The 15,777-nt window shown below is 38.2% G+C and overlaps 1 protein-coding gene across 1 annotated transcript in view; it reads left to right on the top strand.

The window, feature by feature from the left end:
* The window catches only part of EPB41L2 (erythrocyte membrane protein band 4.1 like 2), a 166,234-nt gene that overhangs the window by 70,845 nt on the left and 79,612 nt on the right, over window positions 1-15,777 (top strand). Inside the window, exons 4-5 of the mRNA XM_065400935.1 lie at window positions 6,280-6,384; window positions 14,650-14,692. Coding sequence (XP_065257007.1) covers window positions 6,280-6,384; window positions 14,650-14,692 — 148 coding nt within the window. The remainder of the gene's footprint in view (window positions 1-6,279; window positions 6,385-14,649; window positions 14,693-15,777) is intronic.

Raw genomic sequence — 15,777 nt, 5'->3', positions numbered from 1 at the left:
TATACTGTGCTTTTGTGATGCAAAAGTCACTTCACCACAAACATAGCAGAAGTTATCTGCACTGTTCACACAAGTACGAGGCATCTCTGCTCACTTTGGCTAAACAGAAATGTGTCCCTTTGCAAAATCAAACACTGACAAATAAGAGAGCACGACACTGTATGATTTCTAGAGCTGATATAGGGCAATTTGTTCAGCAGAGTGATATAAGGTTCGTTATGATTGCATCATCCATGACTTCTAGGAATAACATGATGCAATTCATATCATGTATGACTCAATGCCAGCTTCAGATTGCATCATTCATTGTTTTGCCTAAAAAGCAAGTACTGTCCAAATCCAGTCATAGATTTATTCATAGATCCAGTCAAAGATGTATTTTAGTCATTTCTGGTTTAAATTGAGATCCCTTCCCTTTATAATTCACTTATCCTCCGCCATTCCCAAGTCAAGGGTCGTATATACTGACCCAATAGCATATCTTGAAAACTAGAGCCAATCAACAATTTTAAGCATCATTTTCGTTCTCAGTGACCCAGAATTAGTAAAGTTTGACTACATTTATTTCAGAAGCATTTTGGCTGTAGAGCAGTGTAATAATTGTTTCCTCTGTGTTCTTTATAAAGCAGGATAAGACACTTCAAAAACCCCTCTACTATGAACAGTTGACAGATTTCCCAAGAGATCCTTCTTCTCTCTCCTCTAAATATGCTTGTCAGAATCAGTTGTATATATTGGAGAGGATGCAATTTGGAAGAAAGTATACTTGAGGTTTTTTCCAAGTAAATTTGAGGATAAACTAGGAAAATAAGTTGTTGCTCCAAATTGGTGAGGAAATAGTTCTCTGTCTTTAAGGATCTAGGGTAAAAATTTCAACAGCACCTAAGTCTCATTTGATTTCAATTAGACTTAAGTCATATTTGAAAATGGATCTTAAACTTGTAGGGTACTTCTGAAAGTTTTTACTCTAGCCAAGTTTAAAGTCCCTGATGTCAACTGAACAATGCAGTCCTGAATTAATATGCTTTGATTTCTTGGGGAGGGGGGCAAAAACAATGCCTTCACTATTTTTGTTTGTTCTCTGCATACCTTTCTTTCATTGGCATTTGTATTTGTATAGTGTAATTGTACAAAAACTATAGTGAAATACATAGCTCAAGGAGAACAGTATATTGTGAGCTTTCTATCACTGTCTGCTAGACACAATAACTTCAGTGTCACAAGAGCCTACACATATACAGCTGATGGCGTTTCTGTGGAATCGCAGTGGAGTATGGTGTCTACTGAAATCTGCAAGATAAGCAAATGCAAAAATTCCTTTAAACTGCCAGGCCTCCAAAAATGCCATGTTTTGGCCCCATTGATAAATGCCACAAATAGCAGAACAGGCATGTAGGATTCAGTTAAAAAAATGTAAGGCTGCATGCCGCTCATGTACAGTTGTGCCAGCAACAGATTGTATTTAGCTTTTGAAAGAGAGTTTCCAAAAGCTGAATGCCTAATCTCCCCACCCCTGTTTATATATTGTAAGCAAACTGGTCTGAACCTCTTTGTTTTGTCTTGTGTCTGCTGCTGTGTCCAGTGCAATGAATCCTGTGCCAAAAATCTGGTACCCAGCAAGCAGAACATAGGTCTGCTTTTAATTATCAACTATAAAAGCATATGGAAGTGCCTTGTTTGTACTGCTAGTCACTGGTATAGGGAAAAACTGATAAAGCTGTAGTCATTTGCACAGATTGTAGTATTTTGATTCTGTGGAAAGAAACTATTTTAGGAGTGCCTGTCTGTTCAAATGACACACCTTCTCAGATTACTGTACACACAGTATCTGACAGAAATCTTGAAATTAATAAAATTATTTAAATTCTTATTTTCAGTTAACCACTGAAGAAATTATTTCTATACAGGCTAAACTGTTCAGAGATTTGTTTTGTCACCTAGGAAGGGAAACCACTTTAATGACACTGAAGGATGATCTTCTCCTGCTGTCAATGGACAGAGGACTGACATCTATTTTCCTGGACCTCTAGTCAGCATTGATACTATTGACTATTAGCTACCACTGTCCTGCATAACAGATCTGGCAGGGAGCCAGAAAAATACTGAAATGTTTTTAAGTCCTTTGTGGCAGGATGTATCGCAGTTTCTGAGTTAAATGCACCTCTGACCCTCTTGGGGCTGCCTGAAGGGCACCCTACTTAGGTCTCAGACCTCCAGTCATCATCTTTTTCTAAGTGGAATTCTGGAGTCTGCTTCCTCCAGGTCAGGGTCTTAGGCTGCAATTCACTATGATCATGTCAGCAGGTCTGACTTCAGTTCAGCACCTGCGGTTCTTCTTTCCTTAGGGTGAATGACACATTTTCTCTCAAATGATAATCCTATCTGAAAATGATAAATAGCTTATATGCATGCCTAGCTTTCCAGGAGTCACCCATCTTCCTTAAGGAGACCCTGGCAGATCTGAAGTATTTGAAGTCCTCTCACAGGACTTGATGCTGTTGGACACAGTCTCATGCCTGTCAATTTTCGGCTGGTACCTGTGAAACTCAACTCTTCCCATGTCAGGGCTGTTGTTTTATACAGTTTCAAGTCCTTTCTCTCCGAAGGCCTTCGAACTAAGTCGCACCAATCTGCTAGTCCCAATGTGAAACAAAACATTCAAGAGGGCTTGTTACTTGCATTGTTTCTATATTGGGGCAATTTGCATTAGTTACCCTCCATTGAGTTTAGTTCCTTCAGGAAACATTTTTACTTTACCCAACTAGCCAGGAATAAAATCACTAACCAGTCCATAAAGGTATGTATAATATTTATAAAACTAAAGCTGTAGACTAAAAATATTCCATGACCCTACGGCATCTGTCACAGCTCAGTATTGTAGTCCTTGAATAGTCCATATTTCCATAGCATCGTATCTGACAGAGGATGTACCCAAAGAGTAGTAATGGGAAACTGTACCTCAGCCAATAGACTCTTCACTTGTAGAGTCACACAAGGATCGATTCTCTCTCCAATCCTTTTCAGCATCTACATGCAGCCATTTAGGTGAACTGGTAGGATGATACATACTCAAGTGCCAACAATATGCAGATCACCCACAACTCTACTTATTCTTCAGTATACAAAACAATACCACTGCCACCAAGATGGCTGAATGCTTGGATGAGATCAGCTCATGGATGAAGAGTAGATGATTGAAGATGAACCCAAGCAAGACAGGTTATGCTGGTGGCCAGAGGAAAATATTTGAAGAATTTGTAGCTATGGTGCAACCTCTTTTGATTGAAGGTATATAATCAGTCAGTTAGTCCCTAACTTAGGAGTACTCCTAGATTCCTCACTGACAGTGCCATCCCCAAGTAACACCTTCTACCATCTCCAGTTAGCTAGGTGACTGTCATCCATGTTGGTGGATGACCTGGCCTCAGTTATACATGTGTGACTGGGTGTCTCAGTGGGCCTCACTAAGAATCTCGGATTCCGGGCAGACTGCAAGAAATAGGGCAGGCAGTCCCCCAAAACTGGTGCTTTAATCTGATAGTCACCGAACCAGTATCAAAAGAGCTTCTGTAGTACCACACTGGTTAACAAGAAGTCAAACCCAGTCCCTTTAGGAATTCCAGCCCTTGGCTCTCATCTAAGCAAACAGGTCTAATATAGTGATAGGTTACTGAAAACCCTATTCATCATACTTAAAATTTTACCAATCCCAAAGGATCACACACTATTTATTAATAAAACACAAAAAGAGAGTCACTTGAATGGTTAAGGAATATACATACAAGTGACTTTCAGTTTTCATAGATCAGGATCATAGCAGCGATGTTATATCTACTGGCTTGCAAAAATCACTTTGGAGCTATTCCAACAGGTTAGAAGCCAAAGGCAGATTAGATGTAAAGTCTTTCCTTGCATTTTCCAGGGTATTCTAAATAACTACTTGAAAGATCTCAGTGCCATGTCTTTAACTTTCCCTGTTTAAAGTTCAGAAGACTAGAGATGAAAGGCTCATGCCCAACGTCCAGTATTCATAGCTCTTTAGCAGGCTGACAAGCCTCCTCCCAGAAATTGTCACAGCAGGGCTTTCCTCTGAGGAAGAATAGGCAGTGCAGATAATTTGTGAACTCTTGCTTTGAAGTTAATCTTCTATTTCCTATGTATACACAGGTAAACTAGTTACATTCATTTACATAGCAATTAGCCGGTCCTCCATTTTAATAGAGAGAGGTAAGCTGAGGCAATGTAGATGATGATATTAGTTTCCTGCAGTCTCACATCTTTGATCTTAAGGTTAACTGAACATAGTCACATACATAATGTAAGGCAATTAAGACACACAAAGGCTACATACTTGATTTTTGCATGTATTTCCTGGTTCCATATCACAGCACAGATAACATCACTCTATTTACATTTTACTATTGACCTGTTTTATATAAAGTGTAACATACACTTTGTTTACACTCCCTGTTCTGCCAAGTAGGCATTTAACACACATTTTCAGTTGAAAAATATCTGTTGGGGAAGGGGTGGTTCTGTTTTGTTTTTCAAGCTACTTTGCAGAAGTTTACGCAGTTCTCACTAAATAGGTATATCTTAGAAATAGCTAAAACTTAATGAGTCAGATAACAAGTGTTATATTTTTTTCATGGTGTCAATTAAAATCATACTGCAAAGTGTTCAGTGGTGGCAAATCTAACAGATAAGTAAAATTAAGTTCAGATATAATATGTTCCTTTACATTAGTCATGCATATACAAAACGCATTCCAGTTGGAATAGTTTTGGCAAAATCAGTACTTGTAGCTGAGCAAATACGTTCAAATGATTTATTTTATGGTAAACACTGATTCATAACTGATCATATGTATAATTGGATTTTGAATGTAGTACATTCTACAGTAGCAAAATAAACACTGCCTGTTGCTCTCCCTGCATGTTCCCAACCTGAGATTGGGGTGTCACTGTGCTAGGTTCTTTACATACATACATTGAGAGTCTGTGCCTGTACAGTTTAGTCTATATGAACAAGATACAAAATTGGTGGGAGAAAAGAATTGTTTATTATTAAGCATTTATATTCTGGTAGTGCCTGAAGGTCAAAACCAAGCTGGGCCCTGTAAACCACATCCTCACCTTGTTGGGTGCCCCCTCATCTCTAGTTGCAGCGTTGCACAGTCTTTGGCCTGGTCTACACTGGGGGTGGGATCTATCTAAGTTACGCAACTTCAGCTACGTGAATAATGTAGCTAAAGTCGACGTACTTAGATCTACTTACCGCAGTGTCTTCACTACGGTGAGTCGACTGCTGCCACTCCCCCGTCGACTCTGCCTGTGCCTCTCGCTGAGCTGGAGTACAGGAGTCGACGAGAGAGCGCTCAGGGATTGATCGCTGCCCGCCGATCCGGTCGGTAGTGAAGACCTACCCTTAGTCTCTGGCATCCTCTACTGGGCTCTCCCTGAGCCCTGCCATGGCCTTTCTCAGCCTTCATCTTCTCCTGACTCCCCTCTGGGGGGTCAGATGACACCTCCTGTGACACAGTCATGTGAAAATCTAAACCCCTTCGTGGGTAACATGAACAAGTCCAAATGAAAGTCCAAACAAATATTCAAACTAATAGTACTTCTGTACCTTTCAAGCTCCACGGTAATTCACTTGTTGGTTCTAACTCAGGGATTCCCCTGCAGGGGCCTGAACTGCTTCTGTAGAGTTCTTCCTGCATTGTTTACTGTCTATTAAAGCCTATCTCAGGGCTTCCTTTTACTTCGCCTCTGCAGTCTATCTCCAACTGATTTCCCTCAGTCTACCTATAAGGCCTGGCTCCATCTCTTCTGGCCGGGAGGCAGTTAGTCAGCCCCAGATGGGGAGCATGACAAACCCACTTCTTCAGATACATGGAGTGAAAATTACAGATAAAGGCATAAATATATATTGGCAAATGAAGAGAAGGGAGTTATCTTACAAGTGGAGAACCAATGTTGAAGGCCAATTTAGTCAGGGTGGATGGTGTCCACTCCCAATAATTGATGAGGAGGTGTCAATACCAAGAGAGGGAAAATTGCTTTTGTAGTGAGTCAGCCAGTCCCTATTCAAGCCCAAATTGATGGTGTTAAACTGTTAGGAAACCTAATTTTTTCCCAATATTCAGGTTATACGGGTACAGTATATTTAAAATTTTCCTAGCTAGAATTGTGTAACTATAATGAATGACCCAGAATTTTAATCATTAAATACTTTCATTAAGCTAACCGGCTGTTTGATTTTTATTTTTTTTTCCAGAAAAGAGCTAAAGGCCAGGTGCTATTTGACAAGGTGTGCGAACAGCTCAATTTACTGGAAAAGGACTATTTTGGCCTGTTGCTTCGAGATAACTCAGATCAGAAGGTAAGCACTAAGATTTGTTTTCGTGTTACTAGAATGTTGTTAGATTCTTTTTTTAGCGTAACTTCACTAACAAACTTGGAGAGCTTGGCTTGTTTAACCAAAAGAAGACTGAGGGGAGATACAATTGCTCTTTATAAATACATCAGAGGGATAAATACCAGGGAGAGAGAGAGGAGTTACTTAAGTGCCAATGTGGATGCAAGAACAAATGGATATAAACTGGCTATCAACAAGTTTAGGCTTGAAATTAGATGAAGGTTTCTAAACATCAGAGGAGTGAAGTTCTGGAACCGCCTTCCAAGGGGAGCAGAGGGCACCAAAAAACTAACTGGCTTCATGATTGAGCTTGATAAGTTTATGGAGGGGATGGTATGATGTAGCTGATCTGGGACTGCTAGTAGCAAATATCCCCAATGGCAGGTGATGGGACACGAGATGGGGAGTGTTTTGAGTTACTACAGAGAATTCTTTCATAGGTGTTGGCTGATGGGTTTTGCTGAAATGCTCAGGGTTCAATGAATCACTATATTTGGGGTCTGGAAGGAATTTCCCCCAAGGTCAGATTGGCAGAGACCCTGGCGTTTTTTGCCTTCCTCTGCAGCATGGGGCACAGGTCACTTGCAGATTTAAACTAAAGTAAATGGTGGATTCTCTGTAACTCGAACTCTTTAAATCATGATTTGAGAACTTCAGTAACTCAACCAGAGGTTATGGGTCTATTACACGACTAGGTGGGTGAGCTTCTGTGGCCTGCGGTGTGTAGGATGTCAGACTTAGATGATCATGATGGTCCTTTCTGGCCTTACAGTCTATGAGTCTAAACTGGGAGACATAAATCATGCTGGAAATAATCTTAGTATGAAGCCCATAAAATGTGAATTTATTTTAATCTGCTGGAAATTGGCTAAACGTTCTATTGTGACATATTGGCTCATAGGGTGAAATGTCTAATGGGATGTTATGTTACTTTAGGATTTTGAGAGGTTTTTTTTAAATCTTTGTGTATACAAACCTGTACATGGGGGTGATATTTTAATATATAAGCATGTCATTTCTTTCTGTGAAGGCACATCATTTTTAGTGAAAACCTTAGCAAACTTTGGATGAGCCACCGAAGCTGGGAAGTTTAATCAATCTTTTGAGTTTCTCTTCTTCTTTTCCTCTTTTTTCTGTGCCTTCCATACTACTTTCATCTCCCAACCAAATCAGAACTTTATCCCCATTTTCAAATTGCTTCCTTGCTTTTCCTGATATCTTTAGTAATATTTTGTTGGGAGGATCCCAGGCCTAGCACTTTAACTGTTAGGCTCTGGTTTTCAAATGTAATGAATTTCTAGCACTTTTCCAGAATGCATTTCTTCACTCCCAAATCTTGCGCTTGAGGGAAGCCTCAGCATTTATAAAGATGAAACTGCAGCTAGTTCCCCAGTACTGGAGTTTTGGTTTATGGGGAGAGGTTTTTTAATGATTCCACCTAAAATCAGAAATTGTTTTTTCTAAAACTTGATAATTTCCCCCTAGCCTTCTTCAGCATTACCTTCATCTGCTTATAGGATGGGGTGGGATGCATAGTTAGATTGCAGAATTTATTTAAAAAAAAAAAAAAAACACTTTGGTCAACTGAAAGTTTTTATCCATCTCTTAATTACCAGTTGCTGACTTATCTTTCTAGCAGTGTTTGAATATTTATGAAACAGCTGTCTAAAACTCTGCTCACAAATAAGTTATGTACTACATACAGCACTCTCCATTTTTCCTCCAAAAAGAATAGTAAATAAGAAACTTTTCTGTATTTTTAATGTTCAAACCTCTCTCTTTTTGGATACTGCAGCTAGCTTATATAATGTCTCTTCTGTCCCCTACTCCCCTCAGTCCACTACCCGCCTCCCCACGAAATACAGTCAGATGTGTTTCAAGTAGCTAATACAGAAACCTCTGCCGTTCCATTTATGCTTGCCATTCACAGGATTTCTCAGATTTAGTAGTCTTTTTATACAGTCATATTGCTATAATTAGGCTGAACAAGGTGAGCGAAGGTCAGAGTTTTCCAGGGTTAGCAAATTCTAATCTTTTCATTGAGAGCCTTGGATCCTCAGATGTTCTTGACAAGTTTACAAGTGAGAACCATTTCAGTACATCCAGTACTGGGTGTAAAAAAAACAACCCTACTGACTTAGTATTGTTCTGAAGACTGAATGCCACTTCATAAAATAGTTTCTGAAACATTACTATTAAAAAAATTGAATAAAAATGAATGGATTTTGAATGTTTTCATACTCTGCATATAATTTACAGTGTGTACTATGAAATACCCGGCGCTTGCTTCTCCTCAGTGATTGCTGCACAGTGGTGTCTCCTGCTGTGGAGGAAACCACAGTTACTGCAGTTTCTAATAGGACTCTGTATTTTCACTACAGCTTATGTAAGTGGATAGTTGCATACAGTAATGCCTTCATTATTGGGAATTCAAAGTTGAACAATAACTACTATAGCTGCTATTAATATCAGTATGGGTTTCTTTGTACTATATGTACATGTGTATATACTTTTTCTTCACCCTTCTTCACCTCTCTGCTGTCTTTTATATTGTCAGTCACATTCTCTTCATTGCCATCCCATCTTCCCATGCGTTTTGCAGCCTTGTCCTTCCTTAGTAGTTCTTCTACTACTCTTTCAACATCTGCCTTAGCTGTGGTTCCACTTCCTCTCTGTGGCGATTCCAGTTAGCTCTGTCTTTGGTCCCCTGTACCTTATGCCACTTAGGGAATAAAAAAAGTACATGAGCCGATTTTAAAAAATTACTTTCAAGTCTTAAACTTTCCGTTTGTCAGTAGTTAGAAACTCTGCTGGAAGCCCATGTAAACACACCCATCCAACCTCTTAACCCTCCGACTTCCCCACATTTGCTACTGACTGTCTCCCACTTCCCTAAGACTCCTGCACATATTGCTGGCGCCCTGCCACACATAGAAAAGTGTTGCAGTACTTAATACTAAATAAAACTGTAAAGAAAAAAAACCCTCTATAATCTAACTTGGAACTAAGAAAGGTCCTCAGGTCAGGTTTGAGGTGCTTTGACATAGCTGTGTGTGAAGTGTTGTTTTTATATATAAACTGGATCTCACCAGTATTTTAAAACTGTTACTTTTATGAGCACCAGCATTCATTTAATGTGTTAATGCTGTAAAGCAAGAAGATAAATTTGAGGAGAAAGCAGGCTTTTGTCTTAGTCTTATAGAACGAATTAGAAGATGTTGATTACTTAGCTGGCCTCTGCTGGATTCATTTGCAACTGTTCTTTCACAATAAAATCTGAAACAAGACACAAATGCCTTCAACCATCTTGTGTGAGATCTCATGGTGCCTTGACAGTTTTGATATTAATTGTTCAGTATGACTGGAGCAAGAGCTTTTTGGCATCCCTTCCCGCAGAAGCAGAGGCTGCTTTGAACCACTGATTTTCAGCAGCAGTAATCTCTGGTTGTTAGGTATTCACTCTAGAACAATTCAATCTTGCCAGTATTCACCTTCAAAGACCAGTCTGTTTGAGAGGCTTGGATCCTTTTAATACTTGTTGGCCACTGAGTGCTAAATACACGAGTCCATAACAGAGGGACTATAAAGTCAGCTTTAAATAAACTCCTCTAAATAACGCTTCCTAGTCCCCCAAAATGTGTGTACTTTTAAAGCTTAACAGTAGCAGGAACTGCAGGAACTCCAATCCCTTCTTGCAAAGAATGCCACTGAACTCCTGCTGCCAGGTAGGAGTTGAAAGGTTTTTTTTATTCCATGTATTTTCTGATCTCCTCAGTGATGATGACAGGCCCATCCTGATCTTGACATATCAAGTGAAATAAATTTAAATGCTGTCTCTGAATAATTATGCCCTTTCTAGAGGAGGATGGATGGCCGGGCATGTGCTGTGAATCTTGTACATACTTTCTTCCTTTGTCTGAGACTGAGGTGCATTTATTTCTGTTTATCAGGGCAACACTACCAGTTCTGTGTAGTGTGTATTTTTCAGACTTGCATCCATGGTGCATGTTCACAAAATACTTGATGGTTGGGACTGTGTAGCTATACAGAGTGGGACTATATAAAATAGGTGCACTCAGATTTTTACCATTTTAAAAGTTATCTGTTCTAGTCATAGTCTCATTACATATATATGGAAATATTTCATATTTGTAGTATTTTTCAGAATGGTAAAAAACGATGTTCCGCTTTGCTGTGTAAAGCTTTAGGTCTTTTGCACGTATCTGGGTTTTAGGGAAAGACCATATGCTTGAAATTCTCCATCTCCTATTACATTCCTCTTTTGCACAACTCTTTTCCTTTGTGTTTCAAAATGGTCATCTCACTTCTTGAATTAATTGATCCAGAAAAAAACAAAACACTGTTACTAGCTACTTTGAGCCACAGATTTAAAATAAAAGCAGAGGGTTGGAAGCTTCACAGTTTTTATGGGCTGGTCTTCTTTTCTATTCCCCCTTTCTGTATTAAGATTCTGAAGATTGGATTGTTTCCTCATCTTGGCGCCAGCTCATTCTGATCCATTTTTTCCTGCTGTGGCTGTTGCCTCCTTAGATTAAAATGCCACAAATCTCTGACCTCCAGCCCAGTCAGTGCTAAATGCTGAATGATGTGTTTTTCCCATTCTTGTGCACTCATCACAGCCGCTCATTTATGAGCCAGCTGTTGTGCTAGACTGCAGCTGTGGGGTGTGGAAATTGAATGCCAGGCACTCTTCTGAGTGGAGAATTAGAGCTGCTCCCTAATGCAACATCAGGAGTGGGAATAGAGGGGATCCTATTGATTTTTTTTTCCATGTCAGTGTTCTGTGCAGCTGGGAGAGATGTATTGTAACTTAAAACTAGACTTCATTAGCATTTATTAAACTTTAAAAAAACTGTTATAAAGTAAAATTACACTTTTCTCTGAAATTTTAGAGTTTGTAGAAACATTAAAGTTGTTTGCTAAAAGTTTAGATGGCATGTAGGGTAATGAAATCAACAGGGAGTTCATGAATGCTCCATTAATACTCTGTTTTGTGCTCTTATGATGATCTGTATCACAGCTGGAAATGCTGCTTTTCTGGATTTGTACAAAAACACTTTTTGTATTTTGACATTTTCTGACAATTCATTACTCTGTCTACTTCTCTAACCCTACCATTTACAAATGTAACAGAATGATCTTGTTTTGCCTACTGGATCAAACTTAACATGTATTATTTTAAATCTTCTGTGCTAAAACAGTCTTTTCCTTTTCACAATAAGCCAAAGCAAAATGGTCCATATCAGGATAGACTGTTCAGATAGATTTACAATACTCTAGCCAAAATGAAGGGCACAGAAAAAACCATATTCTTGCATGCATGTGAAATATATAAATTTAGAGAACTATTCCTATGTATTATAGCCAAGGTCCCATATTATGTAGAACATTAGACCAATCTTATGCAGCGAGGACCACTGATTTTTATCTGGCAGAGCTGCCCTGAAATCAGTGGCAAAGATATGCAACATAAAGTTAATTAACATATTTAGGAAATTGCTGCTCAAACTGTGAACTACTTCCAGGTTTAGAAATAATCAGAAAAAGTGAACCTAGTATCTTTTACAAAACAAAAGGCTACCTTTTTCATTTTAAAACTTTCTTGTTTTTATGTTCTTGTTTTCCACCAATATAGTTTAAAGTAAATAATGTTGCTCTTTATAAGCAGATATGACTCTTAAGTATACTACTGCATCATAGTATTCTGTAATGGTAATGCCAAAATATTATGTAAAAGTGGTACGTATATGAAATTGTTTTGCATAATTTTGACTAAGTTCTAAACCATTATCACTGTATTTGAAAGAAAATTATGACAAATATGAGCTTGCTTATTTGTAAACTTAATGTAGGAAACCTCTAGAGGGAAAGCTACTGACTTAGCCTTTAAATAATTGTTATTGATGTAAAATAGCATAAAACTCTTCCTTGCTCATTTGAAGAATTGTGTTAATGCTAGAACTGAAAGCCTAGCTAGACACACAGAAGATGAACTCTTGGCCTCATTTTGAAACCAATGGCAAAACTTCCATTAACTTCATTAGGACCTGGATTTCACCTGGAAAGTCTTTTCCACTAGATGGCAGTTGGGTGGCTTATGAAGAGTAAGTGATGTCCAGGTTTTTTGTTACAAAAAAAACAAGAAGATTTAAAACAACTACTATACAGATTGCAGAAGCCTTGAACAAATTTGTAATAGCCAATGCAGAAGCAGGCTGACTCAGTCCTTCTCCTGTAAGAAATTCTGAATGATTTTCATAATTTTAAGAAATTTTACAGAAAAGGAAATTTATAATCACTTCTACTTATAAAAGTTAAAATATAGTTGCTTATATTATAGAATGCTATTGAAAAATCTTCACTGCTCACTCCAAAATGATGAGATCTTATCAAAAGGAAATTTCTTGGCGCTCTGGGATTTAGTTTTGTTTTTCTTAGGTGAAGTGAAACACTGTTAACTAAAAATCCCAAATCAGTAGCTATGTGTGTGCAAATCAGTTAAGGTATAAAACTAGAGTGGAAAATCTTGTTCATCTTATGTTATGATCACGTTTTCCCTGCAGGTGCTATCATTAGTTTTTAAAGCAATCTAAGGGCTTTTCTGGGCAAGGGAAATTTTCACGAGTATAACCAAAAATAGCTTGGACCAGTGTGGTTCACTCCAGGAAGTTCGTGGGGTAAGTCTCACTGGTGCAAGGCATGTCTATGTTAAAGGATTCCACTAGAGTGAAAATATCAATGTGGTTACTTTGGTGCAAAATTGGTGCTCCACACAAGCCCTAAGGAACTGCAGCTTAGTGCATTTGGTGTTACTGAGCTAAATTTACCTAAGGCAAGAAAAGACTCTGGTACAGACCTTGGGAGCATGTAAGCACAGCCCCAAAAGTGGAATGCGTTGGAAGGGAGAGAATGTAGCTAGGTCAGGCAACAAATGCACGGATACAGATATTCCCTCAACAGCCTTGGCAGTATAGCACCTCTGGAATCTCTGAGAGATTTTAAAGCAGACACCTGTGGGGTGGATGGTGGAGGTGAAATTATTGCCTGTCTTGCCCTTAAAGGTTCAGCCTCTATCTCTTTCCTCACCCCCCTCTTAAAATGCATTAAACCTGATTTATTGAGTATGTATGTAGAATTTAGAAATGAATGTTTTTATACAACGTTCATTACCATGATATTTGAATGCAATGGTTTCAAACAACCTCGACTTGATTTGTGCCAATAAACAAAAGGCTCTATGTTACAAGTTCCTTAAACTGTGCAGGCCTCTTTTACATAACGTCTGTGGATAAGATTAGCAATCTGGATAATTCCAGTTACTAATAATTACATTTTATGTCTTTCTCAATTCCCCTCCTCTAGAAATACTTCTGGATGATCAGTCACAGGGTTAATGCCTAGTTACACCAATTTCAAATGGTAATAGAAGCATTGTGTGCTGCCTAGTAAATTATTGTATTGGGATGCTTTCTGTTTTGAAGGTGGTACATCCTTTATTCGCTAGGCTCCTAATTCTGAAAAACAAGCAATTTTCATCTTGGTGCCTAAATATGGATATGGATACTTGTGTTTGAACATTTTGGCCAGTGCTTTTAATGCCATACTTGGTTCACAATGAACCCTTTGAAGGTGGGGGGCGGGAGGGACAATATGGAAAAAAGTAAGCTTTGTGAACAGATCTTTTCCAACACTTCCTAGTGTTGCCAGAGCTAGTGTTTGGGTGATGTTGAGAGAAGAAAGAGTATTTTATTGTGTAGAAAATGGGAGAGAAGTATCTTTCATTCAGTAACTTTGTATTGGTTTGCAGGCAGGAGTAAGTAGAAATTATACATAGGGGTCTGCTTTCTGTCAATAAAAGGAATAAATGAAAGGAAATTACTTGGTGATTTGTAAGGTATAATTTCCTTGAAAATACTCATTAGAAGACTATAAAATATCATTTAATTTCCAGAATTATAAGGTCTTGTCTAAGAGAATGAAGTAAAAAGTGTTGCATAATAAGCTCTGTGTGTGGGGGCGGAGGGTGAGGAAAATCAAAGCACAGTTCTTGATGGAAAGTTACTAGTTAACTCAAAAATTCTACAGGGTACTTTCAAAGTAGAATATCAGAAGAATGTACTGTACAAGTATTTTAATTCATGAAATTATATCACACTCTTTCGTTCGTCTGAATTATTTCCTTATGTACTGATGTTCTTCCTTTTTTAGAACTGGTTAGATTCTTCAAAGGAAATCAAGAGGCAAATTCGAAGTAAGTACACCTGTATTGATGTTAAATTCTTGAACTCAATTTTCTAATACAGAAATATATTTTCTCAAAGTTAAACTTTTTAAAAGAAATCTTGGATATGGCAGGAATGGTCATGATGAAGATTTTTAAAACATGATTTCTACTGACTCTACAGTCCCATCTACAGATAGTTGAGGAGCTATGTGAATGCACAGTTGTCTACAATGGGTAGTGGTGTCCATGGTATAGCAGATTTTTATTATCAGTGTGGATAGGATTATGCTGGTCTGTAAATGTTTTAGGCCTGGATTAAAACATCGCTCACTAACCTAATTAGTCAACAGTGTGTTGTGATGACACTGGCAATAAATGTTTTAAACATACAATCCCCTACCATGGTGAAGAATTGTGCACTATCACAGTTAAATCTTTTGCCTGGTTATTGGATGGGTTTGGACAGTTTACCAGAGATCTAATGTTGTTAGCCTATTTCAAAGCTGTCATGATATTTAACTTGCTAATTGACTTTGTAAATTTTATACAGTTACCAATCAGGTAACTCTGGTATTTGCAGTATTCAGAGTGCTTCCTATCATAATTATAGGAAAATACAAGGGAATCCTAGCTACTTTAGTAATCACATCCTTTACTTAGGCAAAGCTTTTCAGTACTAACGCTAAGTTTAGAGCTCTCTTCTCCAGCTCACCTAGAGTTGCAATTCTGGGTGGTAACTGTCCTGGTAACTTCAGGAAAACTCTTTGATTTTAGGGAGTCATGTATGTATGTTTACCTGTTTGCATGATGTTATTAACCCGACTCCTGTCATCTTGATTTCCATGCTTAATCTAAAGAAATCACAGAAACAATGTTTTAATTATTATAGAAGGATATTGAACTATAGAAAGGTTTTTTTTTCAATGTCAGAGCTGTGTTTCTAATTCGTTTTTAGACCTGGTGTTTTATGCATATGTGCCAAATACAGCCTACCTGGTAAACAGAGGAGCAATCATCCCAGAATATGGAATTCGGAGTGAATTTCTCCCAGTTCCCTCATACAATAAAAAGAAAAGGCAATAAAAAGATCCCTATTATGAAATATCTGGCCT

Source organism: Emys orbicularis, chromosome 3 (assembly GCF_028017835.1).
Source record: "Emys orbicularis isolate rEmyOrb1 chromosome 3, rEmyOrb1.hap1, whole genome shotgun sequence".
In the NCBI taxonomy this organism is placed as follows: Eukaryota; Metazoa; Chordata; order Testudines; family Emydidae; genus Emys; species Emys orbicularis.
This window is presented reverse-complemented; position numbering and strand designations above follow the sequence as displayed.